Source organism: Mustela lutreola, chromosome X (genome assembly GCF_030435805.1).
Source record: "Mustela lutreola isolate mMusLut2 chromosome X, mMusLut2.pri, whole genome shotgun sequence".
Classification (NCBI taxonomy): domain Eukaryota; kingdom Metazoa; phylum Chordata; class Mammalia; order Carnivora; family Mustelidae; genus Mustela; species Mustela lutreola.
In genome coordinates, this window is record NC_081308.1 from 38,970,541 (window position 1) to 38,989,010 (window position 18,470).

An 18,470-nucleotide genomic window follows, 5' to 3' on the forward strand; every position below is an offset into this window, starting at 1 on the left:
TAAGCTCCCCAGGAGGTTCTGATGAAGTGGTCCCCAGAGCACACTTTGGAAAACACTGCGAGTTATCTTCAGCTATTTCCTTGACTAATAAGCTAATTATCAACATTCTCTAAACTTTTTATCACAATACTCCCTTCACCCTCAAAAAACCAGAATTTTCCCTTTTCCTGTTATACCACCTACATTGCTCCATCTGCCCTTCTGGGCCATGGATAGGTTCAGACACACCCACCTGCAGCTAGCTGCCATGACCACTCAGAACATACAGGTGACCTTTGAACAACACACGTTTGAACTGCACAGGTCTATGTAGATGTGGATTATTGTCCTTGCTGTATTAGAAAGGCGGTATCCTATAAGGAATTACTTTGTCATCCACTTCTCAGTGTATATTCATTTCCTTGGTGATCTCTTCTAGTATCAAGTCTTTACCATCTACATGCCAATATATATATTATATATATATCTATAATATATATATATAATTTTGTATTTAGGAGACATTTTACACTTCACTTGTGCCCAAACTGAAGTTCTGTTCTTGCTCCAGACCTGTTCTACCTACAGTCTTTCCCGTCTTGGTAGACAGCAATTCTATCCTTCCACTTGCTCAGGCCAAAACCTTGGGAGTCATTCTTTAATGCCTCTCTGGTTTCAGACCTCATGTCCAAATCTGTCACAGAATCCTGTTAGCTCAAACTTCAAAAACAGTTCCAGAATCTGCTAGATCTCATCATTTCCATGGCACCCACCAGGATCGGAGCCATTGTAACTTTTCTCTTGGAGGGCCGTGGCAGGCTCTGGAGTAGCGCTTCCTCCCACCATTGCCCTTCTGCTGTCTACTGACAAGAGGGCCACAGGAGTGATTGCTTTAATATGTAAATAAGATCAAGTCACTCCCACTGCTCTGATTTCCCAAGGAGTCCTCTTATCACTCAAAGTCAAAAGAACCCTTACAATGGTCTGCATGGCCCTACGGGCATCTGAGCACCGCATTACCTCTTCTAATCTGTCTTCTCTGCCCTCTACTCTCATGTTTTATCTATGTCAACCTGCTCCTTGCTCAGGGCCCTTACGCCAACTGTTCCTTCAGCCCGGAACATATTTCTTCCCTTTTGTAAAGCCCATCCAGACATGCTCTTTTTAAAAAATGAAACCTGGGGTACGCCTCAGCCTCACCCTGCCAGTTCCTCTTTATTCTTCTCATAGCAACTTATTACCTGCTTGACTTCGTCCATGGTACTTAACACCTTCTCCATACTTCTAGAATGCCCTTCTCTGTTAGCCGTGGTGTGCGCTGTCTGCCTCCCCCGGCTAGACTGTAAGTTCTAGGAGAGTAGGGCTGCACGTCTGTTCTGTTCAATGATGAATCCCAAGCCCCTAGATCAGGGCTTGGCACACAGGCAGGTGCCCTGTGAGTGTATATGGACCAGGAATATGAATGGATTGCTCAGGGCTACGTACCCACTGAAAACCTCAAAAACAGCGAGAGCTATACTCTTGGGGTTGGAAGAGACATGAAGGCTTACTTAATGATGAGAAAATAACTTCTTAACAGGAATCAGCATGACGAATGGAGACAGCAGGTGGACAACACCTGAAGCAAGTCAGAGATGCTCCATGGCTATTTACCCCTTCCTTCCCTTCTGGGACAAAATATTTAATGAGCCCCAAGCACGCAGCCAGTGCTGTTCTCACTCTGAGGGAAGCAGTAAAGCCAGTCCCTGCCCTGAAGGACCTCTTGATCTAGGGGGGACACCACGATTCCATGAAGAAGTAATTGCCACACACTGCGAATCGTACAGGCTCTGGGGAAAGAAAGATGAACTCCAGGAGTCAGACTTCTCTGGTTTCAAATCTCAGCTCAACTACAAATGAGCTTGGAGAGCCTGGGCAAATGGCATAAAATCTCTGACCCTCAGTTCCCACGTGTGAAGAATGGGTACGATAATGTTAATTTATTTCATGAGGTTGTTTTGAGGAATACATAAGATCAAGTATTATAAAGTACTTAGCATACCATAATCACAAATTGCTTATCAGCAGTAGTAATATTATTATTATTATTACAACTACAAGAGGTATGACCAGCAGAGTATTATGGGCACACAGAGAACAAAGTAACTAATTCCACCAGTGCAAGGAGAAAAATACAATTCTGGTTCTCCCAAATCAGACTAGACAATCTGCCCAGCGGGCCACCACAGTGAATTTTTACCCAGAAAATAAAGGCCTTCATTCCATCAAAAACCTCATATGCTCTAATTTGGAACTATTTCCTCCTCCAGCAAATCAAAGTAGATCACCAGTAACCTCATACAATGATTAGCACCCAGGAGATTTCTAACAGCAACATACATATAATCGACACACGTCACACACAACTACACATCTCAATTCCCACTTTATTTGCATGAAGAAACTGTCTTTTGCGTGCTTTGTGGGTCCATCTTCCCTAGGTTCTCACAGTTTTAAAACCTTGAGTTATTCAAACTCATGTGTAAGTCTCCAGCTGAATGTGCCAGTTACTATGGAAACAAGGTCACTGTGTGGGAGGAGCTTGAGGGAAGTGTATTCCTGGCTCAGAGCGAGCAGTGGACAGAAAGAAACAAAATTAGACACATTTGTGCCTGTGCCACCATCATCTAGCCCTGACAGCAGGACGAGAATGTGGAATGCTGTCTACGGTCCGTGCTCTGTGGGCAAGTTGATGTGGTGTAGACAGAAAGAGAGAGACTAAGGCAGCTACCCACAAGGAGCTGTTCCCCCCACCCCCCCACCCCCCCGGGTTCCAGAAGCAACACCCTAGATCATATTTCATCTTGTTTACTTATAAGAAAAATTCCCTCTCCTTTTACAATAGGGACATTCTTCTTGCCCGCCTCCTTCGGGTGGCTGCCCTAAAAAACAGCAGTTAGTGAAAAGTATCCATCAGAAGTCCTGCCCTGAAACCTCACGGTAAACTCTGTTATCCATAAGGAGGATGGCGTATGAGTTGGTATCCCCCTGATGCGATTGAAAGCAGTGGTTCTCAAAGTCTGGTGCATATCAGAACCCCCTGGAAGGCTGGTTAACACACAGTAAGGGGTCCTACCACCCCCCGGAGTTTCTGCCTTAGTAGGTCTAGGATGAGACAAAAGAATTAGTGTTTCTAACCAGTGTGGGGACCACACTTTGAGTAGCATCTATTCTAGCACTTAAAAAAAAAAAAAAAAAAAAAACCAGAACCCTAAAGTACTTCAAAATAAAGGATTGGCTTTTTATTTTTATTTTTTTTTAAAGATTTTATTTATTTGCCAGAGAGAGAGAGCACGCAAGCGAGTACACACAAGTAGGCAGAGAAGCAGGCAGAGGCAGCGAGAGAAGCAGGTTCCCTGCCGAGCAAGGAGCCCGATGCAGGACTCGATCCCATGACCCCAGGACCATGACCTGAGCCGAAGGCAGCGGCTTAACCCACTGAGCCACCCAGGTGTCCCAAGGATTGGCTTTTTAAAAAAAGATTTTATTTTTACGTTATCTCTACACCCAGCATGGAACTCAAACCTACAACCCTGAGATTAAGAGTCACAGGCTCCACTGGCTGAGCCAGCCAGGTGCCCCAAAGATTATTTCTTTAAAGTTTGCAAAGGCCATCATGTCATGGGGAAGACCACCTTTTTGACATTCTATACAATTCTTCATGTATTTTTGTCATTTTTACAAGCATGCAAAATGATTATTTTCTCTATGTCAAAATGGTTCTACAATTGCATCTGATCCCATTAAATTTTATATCAAATTCAGGATGCTATCTTTTTCATCTCCTTCTCCTGGTCTTACTGCATGTTCCTTTATCATTTTCCTCTACCGGTTCTCCTGACTCACTACTCTCCTCATGCAGGACTTCAATGGTTAGCCCACATCCTATTCAAAAATATGCAACATTTTCCCGCCATTTTTTCCCCCGACTTCTTTCTCCGGGGCCTCATCTCCCTGAAGAAGTGAAAAAGTGGCCATGGGCAGTGCCCACATTCTACATACATGATGGAGTGGGAGATTTTTCTTTGTATATATTAGGAAAAGTTTTGAAAGTCCATCTTTTGAAATTATATTTGGCCATGGGAGCAATCTACAGTTACTAAACTCAGCCAAACTTCTCAAAGGAAAACAACATCAGTCGTCGAATAAAAGTCTGAAATATACTTCAGAGTCACTAAAGCCTTGAGACCAAGGGTAGGCAAACTACAGCATGTGGATCAAATATGGCCAGCTACCTGGTTTTGCGTGGGCTGTAAGCTAAGAATGGTTTTCACGTTTTTCAATGGGTGAAAACATCAAGAAGATATTATTGTGTGATATGCAAAAATTATATGAAATCCAATGTCAGTGTCCATACACAGAGTTTTATTGGAACCAGTCACACCTTTGTTTTTGGACTCTACAGATGCTTTCACATTATGGTGACAGAACTGGATGGTTCTAACAGAGGCCCTATGGCCTTCAAAGCCAAAAACATTTAGTATCTGACTCTTCCAGGACAAAATTTGCTGACCCTTACTCTATACCACTTCCAAGGGACCATCTTGAGGAGATATATGTAAGGAAAGGCAACATAAATTGGGGGTAATATAACTTTAGGGGCTTCTAGCTGACTCATTAAAATAATCACTCAAGTGCGCACTTTGGCAGCACTTATACTAAAGTTGGAACAATACAGGGATTAGCATGGCTGCTGCGTCATTAGGATGACAAGCAAATTCATGGAGTGTTCTATAGTTTCAGAAAATAAAAATAAAAAAATAAAAGAAAATAACCACTTGGTGGTAGAGAAAAGGGAACCTTCATGCACTATTGGTGGAAACGTGAAGTGGGGCAGCCACTCTGGGAAACGCTATGGAGGTTCCTCAAAAAATTAAAACCACCATATGATCCAGCCATTCCACTTCTGGGTATATATTCAGAGAAAATGAAATCACTAACTCGAAAGGATACCCACACCCTCGGGCTTACTGCGTTATGCACAACAGCCAAGACATAGAAGCAACCTAAGTGTCCAGCGACAGACGGATGGATACAAGTATATATACACGCACTGGAATATTATCCAACTATACAAAAGGAGGAAATCCCGCCATTCGCAACAACATGGATGGACCGCGAGGGCATTATGCTCAGTGAAATAAGTCAGAGAAAGACAAATACTGTCTGATCTCACTTACGTGTGGAATCTCAAAAAACCAAACACACAGAAACAGATCAGACTGGTGGTTGCCAGAGCTTGGGCGGTAGAGGGTGGGTAAAATGGGTAGAGGGGATCAAAAGGTACAAAATTCCAGTCATAAGATCAGTAAGTCCTAGGGATGTAATAATGTACAACAGGGTGTATGCAGTTAACAATACTCTATTGTATACTGAAAAGTTACTGAGGGACCAGATCTTAAAAGTTCTCATCACAGAAAAAAAAAAAAAAAAAAAAAAACGTAACTATGGGAGATGACTTACATGAACTAATCTTCCAGTGGTGATCATTTTTACAAAATGTATACGTATCCAATCATTATGTTGCACACCTTTAAATTATATAATGTTGGGGCGCCTGGGTGGCTCAGTCGGTTAAGCGTCTGCCTTTGGCTCAGGTCATAACCCCAGGGTTCTGGGAACAAGTCCCACTTCGGGTTCCTTGTTCAGCAGGAAGCCTGTGTCTCCCCCTCTGCCTGCCCCTCCCCCTGCTTGTGTGCATGCGCACACTCTCTCTCTCTGATAAATAAATAAATAAAATCTTTTTAAAAATTATACAATATTACATGTCAAGTATACTTCAATAAAACTGGGAAAAAATAAAATAACCACTCAACGAAGAACCTCTTAATACTTGCATGTTAATCAGTGTCATTAAAAAGCTATAATGGGATGTTCCTGAACTCTTAATTACACGAGCTGAGTGTCTTATGTTCCGCCCTGAGGACTATGGTATAAACCCTGAACACATTTGGGAAAGATCAGAATAAAGTCATGGTTCCCTCAAGCACCTGTCTTTTTCCACAAACTTCCTGAAGTTCTTCTGATGAGGTGTGGGCCTGAGGCCTATGCAGGAGCGTAGAGAATCCTCTTCAGAACCAAAGCCGGTATAAGGTGGAAATTTCCTTTCTATTTTTGGAGGAGGTGGAGCCTTGCACAGAATCGAGGTGAAGTTCTCTATAACAAAACAAAGGCGAACGAAACATCAATATTTTTTTTTTTGCCCTGATTGTGGCTGTTTTGAAAGGTTTATTATGTTTTCAAGATGGACATGGAGATCTTTGTGGACTATTTTAAACTCTTTCAAACAAAACACAGCAAAATCCTGGGAGGGTAGGTTTACAAAAACCACAGAACTCACTCAATAATCGCCATTGGTTCGAAAGAAAGAAAAGAAAAAAAAACTTATCTTTTATCTTTTATCTTTTATCTTTTATCTTTTATCATCACACCCCCATGTCTGACTATTTTTCATTCTTCCCTGATTGTTCCAGTGATATGAAAATTCAAACTTGGAACTTTTTGCCACCTATCCCCTGTTTTAACCTGCAGCTTAGGCCCCTCCTGCCCAGTCAACACTCACTCTTCAGACTCCTTTCCAACAGGACTGACTCCTGTTTTGCCTCTGCCTTCCCCAGGTACTGTCCTCTCCTTCTGCTTCCAACTTTTTCAGGCCTCTCTCTTTCCTCCAACTCAACCCCAGGCCATGGCACTTCCCCATCTAGTGACAAAACAAAACCAAAACTGCTCACCAGCCACCGCTCCGGGTTGCGCTTGTGACTGCCCAAGAAAAGACTACAATGAAAAGACTACCAAGTCTTTTCTTCCAAGAAAAGACTAAAATGTGATGAAGCAAAAACAAAAACAAAATAAAATAAAACAAAATAAAAAACATAAACACACACAAATAAAACTGAGAACAAACAAATACACAAAACTTTAAAGCTAACCCCTGCTTACTCGCTCACGGGGGTTGTTACACGGAAATACCACTGATTGTCTTTCTGTACTTTTCATCTGTGAGGAAGGAGAGATGGACAGAGAGCTTCAGACATATCTATAACACCCTGGCAGCTTTCAGGCCCTCGTTTGTGAAGCTGTAGAATGTCTGAGAAGCAAGTGTGCTCTCCAGAGGGAAGAGAGGGTTGAACTGAGAGCTCCAAGTCACTTACTTGTATTTGTCCCACCACAAAGGGCAAAGAAAATGCCAGGATCTTTCCGAAAGCAAAACACAACAAGAAAACAACTCATGCAATCTAACTTCTACTCTTTCCCCAAGCTCTCATATCCCATAGATAGTGCCATTTGGGACTCAGAGTAGTTCCATATAAGCAATGATTTCCTTTTCCACTGTCAAAGTCCTAGCAGAGGCAAGAGTACAGATTTAAGAGCACACCTCTGTCGCTGAAAATGTGCATCAATGTGTCATTCAACACAACCTAACTCTTAAAATTGAGGGATTTTTTTTTTTAAAACAGATGGATCAAAAGGCTAAGGGTCTGCAGCCATTTCTAACTCTGATTTGAAGACATTTTCAACTTTCACATTTCCTTAGACTTCCTTATTCCTCAGCTTTGTGTGAAATCCCCTCAAGCATGATCCCCAAAAGAGTGCTGTTCTATCCTAACAGAAACTGTTCACAGAAGACACACTGACAGAGAGAACGCCATCAGAGCTTTCTCGCTGGCTCACTGAGAGCCAGCAGCCAGGCAGCCAGTACAGAAGTGACAGTGAGCCTCTCCTATTGCTATTTTTGTGGCAATTAAAATCTGGGTGATAAAGAAGAAAGTTCAGATCTTGGAATTAGGCAGAACTGCAGTAGACCCTATTGTTGCTAACCATGAAATCAAACATGCCGCTGAGTGGTACTGTCATTTCAGGGAAAGGACCAGAGGCTTGCAGGGAAAAAGCTCAATGTGATTATTAGAAAACTGGGGCATGATCTGCTTCTCCTAACAGGGGACACATCCATACAGACAACTCTCCATACTAATCTGAACAGTGTAACCGAAAGAGGATGCGTACTGAATCACAAAGTAATTAAGAATGCATTCTATACCTCCCCCCCAAATTACAGGTTTTATAACAGCCTTGTTTTCTCAACTACATAATTTTTGCCACAGATTTAAGTAACAAAAGAACCAAGTTAGAGCTTTCCTCTGCACCCACAGTGCCATCTAGTGTATAAACACCAAGGACGGTTCCACTCCACCCTGCCTGACTTTTTGTCCCGCGTACATCTTTCTGGATACTCTTATCCAAGGGCTCCTGTCTCTGGGTAATTGTGTACCTTCACAAGGCTTGGGACTTATCCCTGAATATGCTTCATGTCTTTGGTGTTCCAACATCCTAGCATCCTGCATGTTTCAGGTATTAAAATCTATTTATTGGATACATGAAAAATGACGTTTTTGTACATAGCATCTTCCCAAATATCTTCTTCAACGGCCCTCTCCTGAACCCTGGGACACATCTGGCTTTCCAACGGTCTGATTCCTCTAATTCCAAGTGACTCGCACAAACATATATACTGAATGTCTAGCCATGATTAGCTAGATTCCAACAAATTTGCAGAAAGGTGATATGTTTCTCAAATGAATCTTAATGACACTTTACAGTGAACCACTATTTGCCATCTCAGTTGGAAACTATGCTGGAAAAAGCCTTCGATCACCTCAAAGTTCATCTTGTATGTTCTAGTAACCCGCATATGGACAGGCCTGAAGCTTACATAATTTGGGAGAAGCTCTTCAATACAAAGAATGCCAAATATGAAGACAAAGTCAGGTCCACGGCCTTGAACTGGGGCTCCTGCAAAGGAAGAACCCTAAAGCTCGAGCTTCATGAACAAGCAAATCCCCCTGTGCTTGTACAATACCCAGGTCAAATAATTTGGGTGGGATGTTCATTTCTGGGTCAAATCATTAGTGAATCGCATACTTTTGAGCTGTAGCTAGAAAATCCTTGGGGACCATCGATTCCTCAATCCACTGTACTTCACAGGGGAAGACAAAGAAATAAAACTGTTCCACCCATTAAGGTCATATCCTGCAACCAGAAGCAAAGTCTACTCCATTGTTGTAGCCTGGGATGGCTCATCTGCTCATATGACTATTAAATTCCCATCTTGGATGTCCCACTGCTTCCTGCACCAGGAGTTCAGAGTTGATCAACAGTCCAGAAGTAATACTGCAAAATTAAAGATGCTTTAACAACTATGCTCATCCTTCATGTCAGTACAGACTCGGAAATATTCAAGAGTAATGGGGAACGGCTGGTCTTTTACTTGTTGGTTGCCCCAGCTCCTAAGAATGGATGACCAGCAAGTCCTCCTATAGCAAAGAAATAACCCAAGGCAGGAAATTCTAGGTAAGAGCTGTTTCTATTCAAGTCCCTGTTCCTTCAGTGAAAGAAACACATGCTGGAGCCCCTGGAGCCTCTTCTAACCTTTATGCTACAGGAAAGTCCAACAGGCCTCCATCTGCCAGTCTGTGTTCATCCACACGAAATATTGAGGGAGCGACATGCTACTGCCCAGCAGGTGAGCCAGGGCTGGCGGGATGGCCGAGCTGCCTGGTGGGGTAGTCACACTGGTCACACTGGATTGTTTTGTGCAAGAAGTCGACAGAATTGCTTTCTCCTTAGAATCCTTAAATGCACAGAAGAATCTTCTCTTTTTAGGAGGCAAATTGGGTTTTACACCAGGGTACAAATAGCTCTTGGAAAAAAGCACCTGAGGCTGCATTTACAAATGTCCCCTCTGGCTTCCTCTTAGGAGGTCCCTGGTTGTGTGGTAAGCACTTGCCAGCTCCTTCCTGTGGGGCTGCAGAGCGGAGACACTACGCATTCTACCGACCACAGTTATTAACATGGAAGGAAAGGTGACCTCAGGTATGGGCAGGACCTTGTTCAGGTCTGAGCTCCCAAAATACCGAAGTACAGTGTATAGAATTTGGTCTTACGAATTTGGAGAAGCAGAATGAATTATCAACCAAATGAAAATGTCAGAAGTAACGGTATCCAAGTAACATGAAGCATCTTAATTTAACCTTACCAAAAAGTCAGAAAAGGCAATGTAAAGATTATCAGAGAACACGGATTCACAACCCACCCACCCCCGCCCCCGCTGCATCGTGGATATAATTTCTAGTCATTACTTACATTAAGTATACTGTTGTTACTCAAGAAATGTTGTGTAATAATAGTGTCTGTTAAATGGGATATTTTAACATATGTTATGAGAAATATAAAAAGTCAGCGTGACTATAAAATGCATCATAATTTTGCATTTGCATAATTTTCTGTTTAAACGCATAATGCTCGTGTTATATTAGCTTTAAAGGCACAAACTGTTTTTTTTTTTTTTTTACATAATACATAATCCTATAGAGTGAACAAAAGAAGTGAGCAGAAAGAAATTAAGTGCTAGGGCTCCACGGAAACGGACCATGGGTCACCTGAAGCAGATCCATTTGCCAAACATACAGAGTACACCAGTGAATTCACTCTGCCTCGGCAAGTTCCCTGCCAACATGTTAAGAAACTAACAGTGTCCCATGTCTCACCAGCACCATGTCCATTTTATCAAATGCCACCTTCGGAGTCTCAAAATTAAGCTGACAGACAAACACCAACCAGATGTTGGACTCTAGGTTGAAGGGATCCTAGGATGGTTTGGAAACTTTGCCCCATCCTTTACACAAAGATAATCATTCAGTGGGACAGAAGTCAGTGTTTTGGGTTAACTCATCTTTTATATATATATATATTTCAAATTTTAAGTAGCCAACACTGAAGATTTATTGGCTTTAAATAGGCACCGACATTTATAAGAAAACAAATCTCTGGGGCGCCTGGGTGGCTCAGTGGGTTAAGCCTCTGCCTTTGGTTCAGGTCATGATCTCAGGGTCCTGGGATGGAGCCCTGCATTGGGCTCTCTGCTCAGCAGGGCGCCTGCTTCCTCCTCTCTCTCTGCCTGCCTCTCTGCCTACTTTTGATTTCTGTCAAATAAATAAATAAAATCTTAAAAAAAAAAACAAAAACAAAAACCAAATTCTCCTATACAAAGACCTACGGGCCACTCGCCACTTCCTATAATAGCCACCATATGCACTTGCCTTGATGCCTCTTGCTCACAGTCCCCAAAACCAATATGCCCAACGGTGTCCACAGATGAGGAAGAATGTTAGGAGACCCCACCAATTTGGCCCCATAGGGCCCCCACATTTTGCCTAATCAGGCATTGCAGCTGCAGTGGAACAAATTCCCTTAATGTACTGAAGAGTGAAATTCAACGTCTTTTTTTGTTCCAACGCTTTGTGTGTGGTACGTGCCTTCTCCCACGAGATATGAATTCCCAGGAGCAAGGGTGCCTGGTGGCTGTTGCTTAAGTATCCAACTCTTGGTTTCGGCTCAGGTCGTGATCTCAGGGTCTTGGGACTGAGCCCCACATCGGGCTCTGCACTGAGTGTGAAGCCTGCTTGAGATTCCCTGTCCTTCTCTGTCTGCCTATTCCCCCCACCCAGCTCTCCCTAAATAAATAAATAAATAAATAAATAAAATCTTTAAAGAGAAAGAAAGAAAGAGATTCCCAAGAGGCCGGGAATACTCCACAATGGAACACCAAGGCCTGTGAGGTGCTCGTCTCATTCTAGAGAAAAAGCACCTTGTCTTCTAGAAATCTGTGGTTGCTTCTGGCCTCCATCTCATCCCTCAGGGAAGTGTGCTCACAAGAACACACCAAGGTTTGGAGAGGCAGGCAGGAGTAAGCACTCCTACCCCAGCCAGACCCCAGCCTGGGAGGTCAGCAACCCTCGCCACCCCCACTTAGCCTAGCGCCAGCAGGTACCTGGAACAGGGCCCAGGAAGAGGGCAGAGCTGGCTGGCAGGTTTCACAAATGAGGGGTTTGTTTTTCAGGTCTCGTATCAGATCCTCTGCCTGCTTCTGTCATTCTCATAACACAATCCAATGTGCTATAGGTTTCCACTCTCCTTCCAGCCCAAGAAACCCTTTAACTCTGTAGCTCCTAAGTCCTACTACAATAACCTGTGCCTAGTAGGTTCTTAATAAATCACATGTCTTCATTCTGAACTGAACTCATCTGAATAGAACGGATACCCAAGAAGAGAGAAAGCTGGAAACATAGCCAGGCTTCACCAGCAAAGGCAGAGCAAACTGACATAAGAGAATTCCCCAGAAAACTTAAGAAGCAGTATAACCTTTGTAGTAAGCAAGAAATCAGTGAAAAGAAAAGCCTTTTCAGTTGCTCGACCAGAAAACACTGACCCCATATTACAGTAAGGCAGGGGCTGGCTATAAAGGAAAACCGAAGCCTCTGGCAGCAGGCAGGCAAGTTCAAATCTCAGCTCACCCCTCACTCACTGCACAACCTCCGACAAGTGAGCCCCTTCCAAGCCTCAGTTTCTTTACCTCAAAAATGGAGGTCATGAGCCTAGAATCATTGTTAGGAATAAGGAAGCCAATGAATGCCCAACAGAGAGCAAATGCTCCATAAATGGTAGCAATTATGAGCTTAGACTTTGAAACCTAAAAGTAAAATCTTATGTAGGGGACAAAGATTCCAAGTTTTAAAATGTATTTTCTAATGGACATACGTTTCACTTACCAATTCCATATTTTGTCTTATAATAAGTCTTCGTGAATTCATCACAGTCACAAAGCAGCACTTTCCTTCCCCACACGTTGATGGTGGCTCCTATGAACAGGTCATCATCTTTGTAAAACTCTTGATCTACTTTTCCTAGCTAATAAAAACAAAGGAACAAAGTGTGGGCACCACAGACCCTCCAAAGAGGTAGGCCCCAGTCCAGAAAGAAACATAATTGCAAAACCAAACCAAACCAAACCAAAACAAAAACCCACCCCTCAATTGTATCATTTACAACAGGATTTTAAAAACCAAGCCAAAACAAGCAGTCGGTGTTAACCCTTGGAAACTCTTTATACACGCATTTAAGCATGTTCGGTGTGGACAGACAGCGATGCGTTGCATATGCATTTATATAGTCATTAACTTCATTCACAGTCAATCCCCCAAGACAATATGTGACTCCCTGCACATGTCAGGTTCCAGGAGAGCCACACTGGAAAGAGCAACAAAATGTGAGGCTCCTTACCTTGTATTTATCCAACAGGTAGCCTTTGACTCGGTTCTCTCCCAAGCCACTGTACACATTAAGAACTGTTCGATCTGTTATTTGGCCTGGCTGATAGACTCCAGGTGGGCCGTACTAGAAGACAGAATGCAAAGTGTGGTGGATGGCCTACTGAACACAGAGCCGGGAAGGGTGAGGGGCTCAAATGGGAAATACGCATTGTATGTGAAAGGGTGCAAACACTCCAAAATATGTCTTTTGGGTGTATTGATTATTTTGAGCCGGTTATTTTTAAGAAACGGCAGGCACAGGAAAAGCTGAGTACCAATTATCCTTCTGTATAAAAAAATGTACATCTATAAAGAAATCTCCATTTGTAAGAGTATCTCCCTCTGTGTACCAAGAAAAGAAAGAAGACTTGTACTCTCTAAAACCTCTGATTAATGGAAAAGACCATATAAATCTACATAACAACCTTCCTCTTGTTTACTGTGCTTTTCTCCGTGACCCCCTATAACTGGTCTCCTTCCCACTTCCCCTGGCAGTCTGTTCCATCTTTAAGAGGAGATGATGTTTAAGATGGTGGCTTTGGCCATTTCAGGGAGTTACTCCATTTTCCTTTCCTTACAGGAGGTATGCAGGTAATTAAATATTTGTTGGTTTTTCTCCTGTTAATCTGTATTCTGGGGTCGGGGGGGGGGCATGGTCTCAGGCAAGAACCTAGAATAGAAGGGCAGAGAGAAATGTAGCTATCCTCTCCCTAACACAGCTCTTCTCGGCCATCACACTCCATGTACGTCTCTCTATACTTCCACACCCATCCTTCAAGGCCCTGATCAAGACCCATTATTCCCCTGACCCTTCCCGTGCTCCTGGCCTATCCCCAGTCACACCTCCACAGCACCTACCACAGGGTTAAAGCAGTCCTTGCGGTTCTCTAAATGCCTCATCGGCAGACATTTTTTCTCTGTACTCAACTACGAAATGCCCTGAGGAAGAAACCGTGCCTTGCCGTCTTTACTCAGCTTAGCATCCTGCCCAGTCCTGAGCTCAGGAAGCACTAGCTGGCGGCGAGACAGAGGCAGCGTGGCGAGGCACAAGAACAACAGAGCACAGTCAGCCTTTACCAGAAACTGCAGCCCGGAGCGACCCTCGATGCTCCTCGGTTCCGTGCACTGGGCGGGGGGGGGGGGGGGGGGTGTCCCAGCAGTTGCGGGAGCTTTGGGAAATCTCCTAACTAACTTACGCAAATTGATAGTGATCAGTTTCTCAAATCATATACAGATGAGAAATCTGAATCATCCCTGATACGTGCGACATAAAATGCCAAGTTCAAATGTGTGAATTTAGGAGATGTGGGGTGCAAGTAAGCCACGTAACAGAGAAAACCAGCGCTCTTGGAGCGCATTCTGTCTTCACCACTTACTAGCTACAGGACTTGGAGCCAGATATTTACCTTCTGGGAACTTCAGTTTTGTCATCTAGCTGTGATAATAGTACTGACTCCTTGCTTTCGCAAAGGATGTTTGAGTGTCGAGGGAATACCTACTGCTATTTTCTCTCTCCCCTATGAGATCGTAAGTTCCACGAATCAGGACTTAATCCATTTTCTTTCACACTGTAACCTCAGAGCCGGCACACAGTTGACACTTGATAAATATTTGCTGAATGAATGAATAAATGAATCAAATGACGTCAAGACACACTGCAAATGTCAGGTGTGTCATTATTATCTTATAATTAGTGTATCAGTCAGAGCCATTCTAAAAATGGGCTTCCCGTGTACCTCCTGGCTGCCCGCTGTGCATACCCAAGTTCCGTCTGGGACAAATCCTGTCTCTTCCCTGCAGCCCAAGCAACACAGCATGGTTTCTGGCAGTGGGCTCCGAGAATCTGGGATAACCTCCCATGAGGTTGTTTGCATCAGAAATAAGTGTCACGGTAACCTCCTCAGTCACAATAAGAATGAAGTTAAAATCTCTTTTAACCAGGGACGCCTGGGTAGTTCAGTCAGTTAAGCATCTGCCTTCAGCTCCCGTCATGATCTCTGGATGGAAGGATTGAGCCTGGTGTTAAGCTCCCAGCTCAGCAGGGAGCCTGTTTCCGCCCTCTCCCTCTGCCCTTCCCGCTCCTAAGCACATGCTTACATATGCTCTCTTTCTCTCTCTCTCTCAAATAAATACATTTAAAAAATATTTTTTAAAAAATATTTTATCCAAGTAACAAAGGAAACATAACACAGAGCTGTGCAAAGGATTTTATGTTTTCATTTGTCCTTATAGTGTTTTTAGGTTCTTAGTGGGTGTCTTTTACTATACTATCCTTTTACAGTTACTTCCAGGGGGAGGCCTTGTTACCAGCATTTTAGAGATAGGGAAATACACTCAGAGAAGTGACGTGACGTGAAGTTCAGACAGCTTTTAAGTGGGAGACCCATAATTCTAACCTAGGACTTTTGTCTCTGTGATGTTTCTGCTGCACCCAAATTACATTAGCTCTCACATGGCCGTGAATGTGTAGAGATCAGTCTCACAACTCTCTTTTAATAGTAACAAAATGTAAAAGCTGTCATTGATGCTAGCCAATGGCTAGTTGGTGACTGATGGCTACTCTTCTAAGAGTCACTCTTGTGCATACGCTTATAGGAGTGTGTGTGTGTGTGTGTGTGTGTGTGTGTGCATGTATGTATGCATGTGTGCATGTGCGTATTTGTACATTCACAACATGGACCAAAACCATGCATCTTCCTCAGTAGAATATAGAGGCCAGAGGCCAGTGCCCTACCGAAGGGCATGAGCAACTTTTTAAATTATTTTTTAAGAATTATTTTTGTATTGGTGAGAGGGCAGAAGAAGAGAGACCCTCAAGCAGACTCTGCACTGAGTGGAGGACCCCAAGATTATGACCTGAGTTGAAATCAAGAGTCATACACTCAGTTGACTGCGCCCCCCCAGGCACCCCATGAGCAATTCTAACTAGAGAGTCTTTTACATTCAGAAGACTGATTATGAACTCTGTAATGAATATGTGCTTTCTCTTACATTTGACTTTCTTCCTTTACTTGCCTTAATTAAACCCAAAATATTCCTACCTCAATTTGTCATATCCTCTATGGTACTTTCACAGATGTATCTTAGGAGAGAGCACAAAATCAAGCTTTTCTAGACACCTGTACTAACATATGGTGACTGATACCTAGGCCCGACATTCCAGACAGGGAGTGACGAGAGTCTTTGAGGTCACAGGCAAATGCGGAAAGGGGTTCTGTGTCCGCTGCTCACCTTAGGGAGCTTTCTTCTCTGGAGGAACAATGACATAGCATCCCGGCCTGAGTTGTGTGGTATCACTTCTTTGACTTCAATGGTATCATCAGACAGAAAGTAATGCAGAATGAGTTCCCTACGGTCCCCAAACAGCGAGGCGGAGTCGTCCCACAGGCAGAAAAAACGTAACACCTTCCTATCGTATTCAAGGAACTGTTTCAGGGTGTCAAAGGACTCATAGGGACGTAAGGGGTCCATGCAGTCTAGAGTCTGAAAACAGAAAAAAAAAATGTCAAGAATAGCACTTCTACGCAACCACTTCTGAGATGCAAGCTATCAGAGAATGTAAAGATATCTTGCCCATTGACTATGACGGGATATTTCTTTTTTTTAAAATGTCAACACACTAATGACATACATGTAGATACACCTACAGCAAGTTTTCACCTTAAAAATAGACAATCAAGTAGTAGGAAGCATTTAAGATCAAACAGTAATCTGAAACACTAAAATACACTTTGTGATGTCTTTGAAAACTGGCTTTTCGATTGGGAGAAGAGGGGTGGGGTTATGGACATTGGGGAGGGTATGTGCTTTGGTGAGTGCTGTGAAGTGTGTAAACCTGGCGATTCACAGACCTGTACCCCTGGGGATAAAAATATATGTTTATAAAAAGTAAAAAATTTAAAAAACAAAAACAAAAACAAAAAAAAACCTGGCTTTTCTCCAAGACTTAAAATGCTTAAGAACACACAAAACTAACATGTGGTGACAGAAATTAGAAGGGTAATTTCCTCTTTGGGTAGGGGACTGACCAGAAAGGGGGAGAAGGAAATTTTCTGGGGTGATGGAAATATTCCATATCTTGATTTTTGTGTCACTTACTAAACATACATTTTCCAAAACTTGTTGATTTGTATGCTTAAGATTTATACGTCTGAGCATATGTTAATTTTATCTCAACCCCCTAAAAAACCTGTTGTCTTTTCACTGAGAATTCATATCTGTATATCCTCATTCATCCAAAGATTTTTGTAAAAGTAAAAGGGAAGAAACATAGTCCCAGTTTTATTTTGCTTCAAAGCTTTTCCTATCAAGGATCTGGAAGGGCATGGAAACAGAAACAGAGCAAATGGAGAACTTACCCAGCCACACAGAATGTTCCCCGGCCCAGGTATCCCCACTTCTGCGGGTTTCCTGGTGGAGCTCTATTTGCATGTTCTCAGCCCTGTCTTGGAGCAAAATTGCTCCCATTCTATCTGCTGTAGCGAAACAGAATCGTTATATAAAGGAGCACTCAGTGGCAAGGGAGAAGTAGTCCCATATCGGCTTATGTGATCATATTTGTCCATTCTCAAAACTCGGTATCTGTCTGGGGCAGTCTAGGGAGACACCTACTCCAAGATTGCGGGGAGACATTATGGCCTTCCAGAGGCTCTTATCCTTCTTCCTTATCCTGGATATTTAAATGAAATTATGGGACCTCTACTTTCATTAACTGAAAAATGTTTCTTTGGCATTATAAGGCCTTTAAGAAATGCATTATTGATTATACACCATTGGGGCTCTTTTCAGTTTAAGTTAAATTGTTTAATTTTAACTTTATATTTGAAGGCAGCAGGCACTGGAGAAGTAAATGCATTAGAGTCAATATAAAATCCTCTTATTAAACTCCTAATTTTCCACAGATTGCTATATTTATTGAAGAGCTTTCTCCCTGAGGGAGTAAATGCGAAAATGATTTTCTCAACCTGAAAGGCAATTAGTTAAAGCATTTCTTGGCTGTTTGTGGTATTTATTCTCAGTTCCTGGCACAAAAGTTTTTTTTTTTTCTTCATAAATTTATGAAATGGCACAGGGCTCTCTGTATTTAATATAATGCATCACCATCCATAATCACTATTGTATAATGCCAACTGTTAGCAAACAAGCGAAGCCATATGCAAAAGGTGGTAATTCATATGGACCTGTTCTTTCAGGTTCTCTCTTCTCATTGTAGAGACTTCATGTTTATCTAGGCTCTGTCATCTAGAGCATTTGGAAAAAAATAAAAATAAACCCAAACTATAAATCTGCTCGTATGCCAATATACAC

At 42.7% G+C, this 18,470-nt stretch overlaps 1 protein-coding gene and 1 non-coding gene across 6 annotated transcripts in view; one reads left to right on the plus strand and one right to left on the minus strand.

Annotated features, from left to right (window-relative positions):
* EFHC2 (EF-hand domain containing 2) overlaps positions 1-18,470 on the minus strand; it is a 194,112-nt gene that overhangs the window by 88,276 nt on the left and 87,366 nt on the right. For all 5 annotated transcript variants that reach the window (XM_059157393.1, XM_059157390.1, XM_059157391.1 and 2 more), the window contains 4 exons: positions 16,395-16,646; positions 13,135-13,248; positions 12,624-12,762; positions 6,009-6,174 (listed from right to left, as the gene is read on the minus strand). In XM_059157393.1, coding sequence (XP_059013376.1) covers positions 6,009-6,174; positions 12,624-12,762; positions 13,135-13,248; positions 16,395-16,646 — 671 coding nt within the window. The remainder of the gene's footprint in view (positions 1-6,008; positions 6,175-12,623; positions 12,763-13,134; positions 13,249-16,394; positions 16,647-18,470) is intronic.
* On the plus strand, positions 4,653-4,759 carry LOC131822377 (U6 spliceosomal RNA). Its single transcript, XR_009350241.1, has one exon. It is a non-coding gene; the product is annotated as a U6 spliceosomal RNA (small nuclear RNA).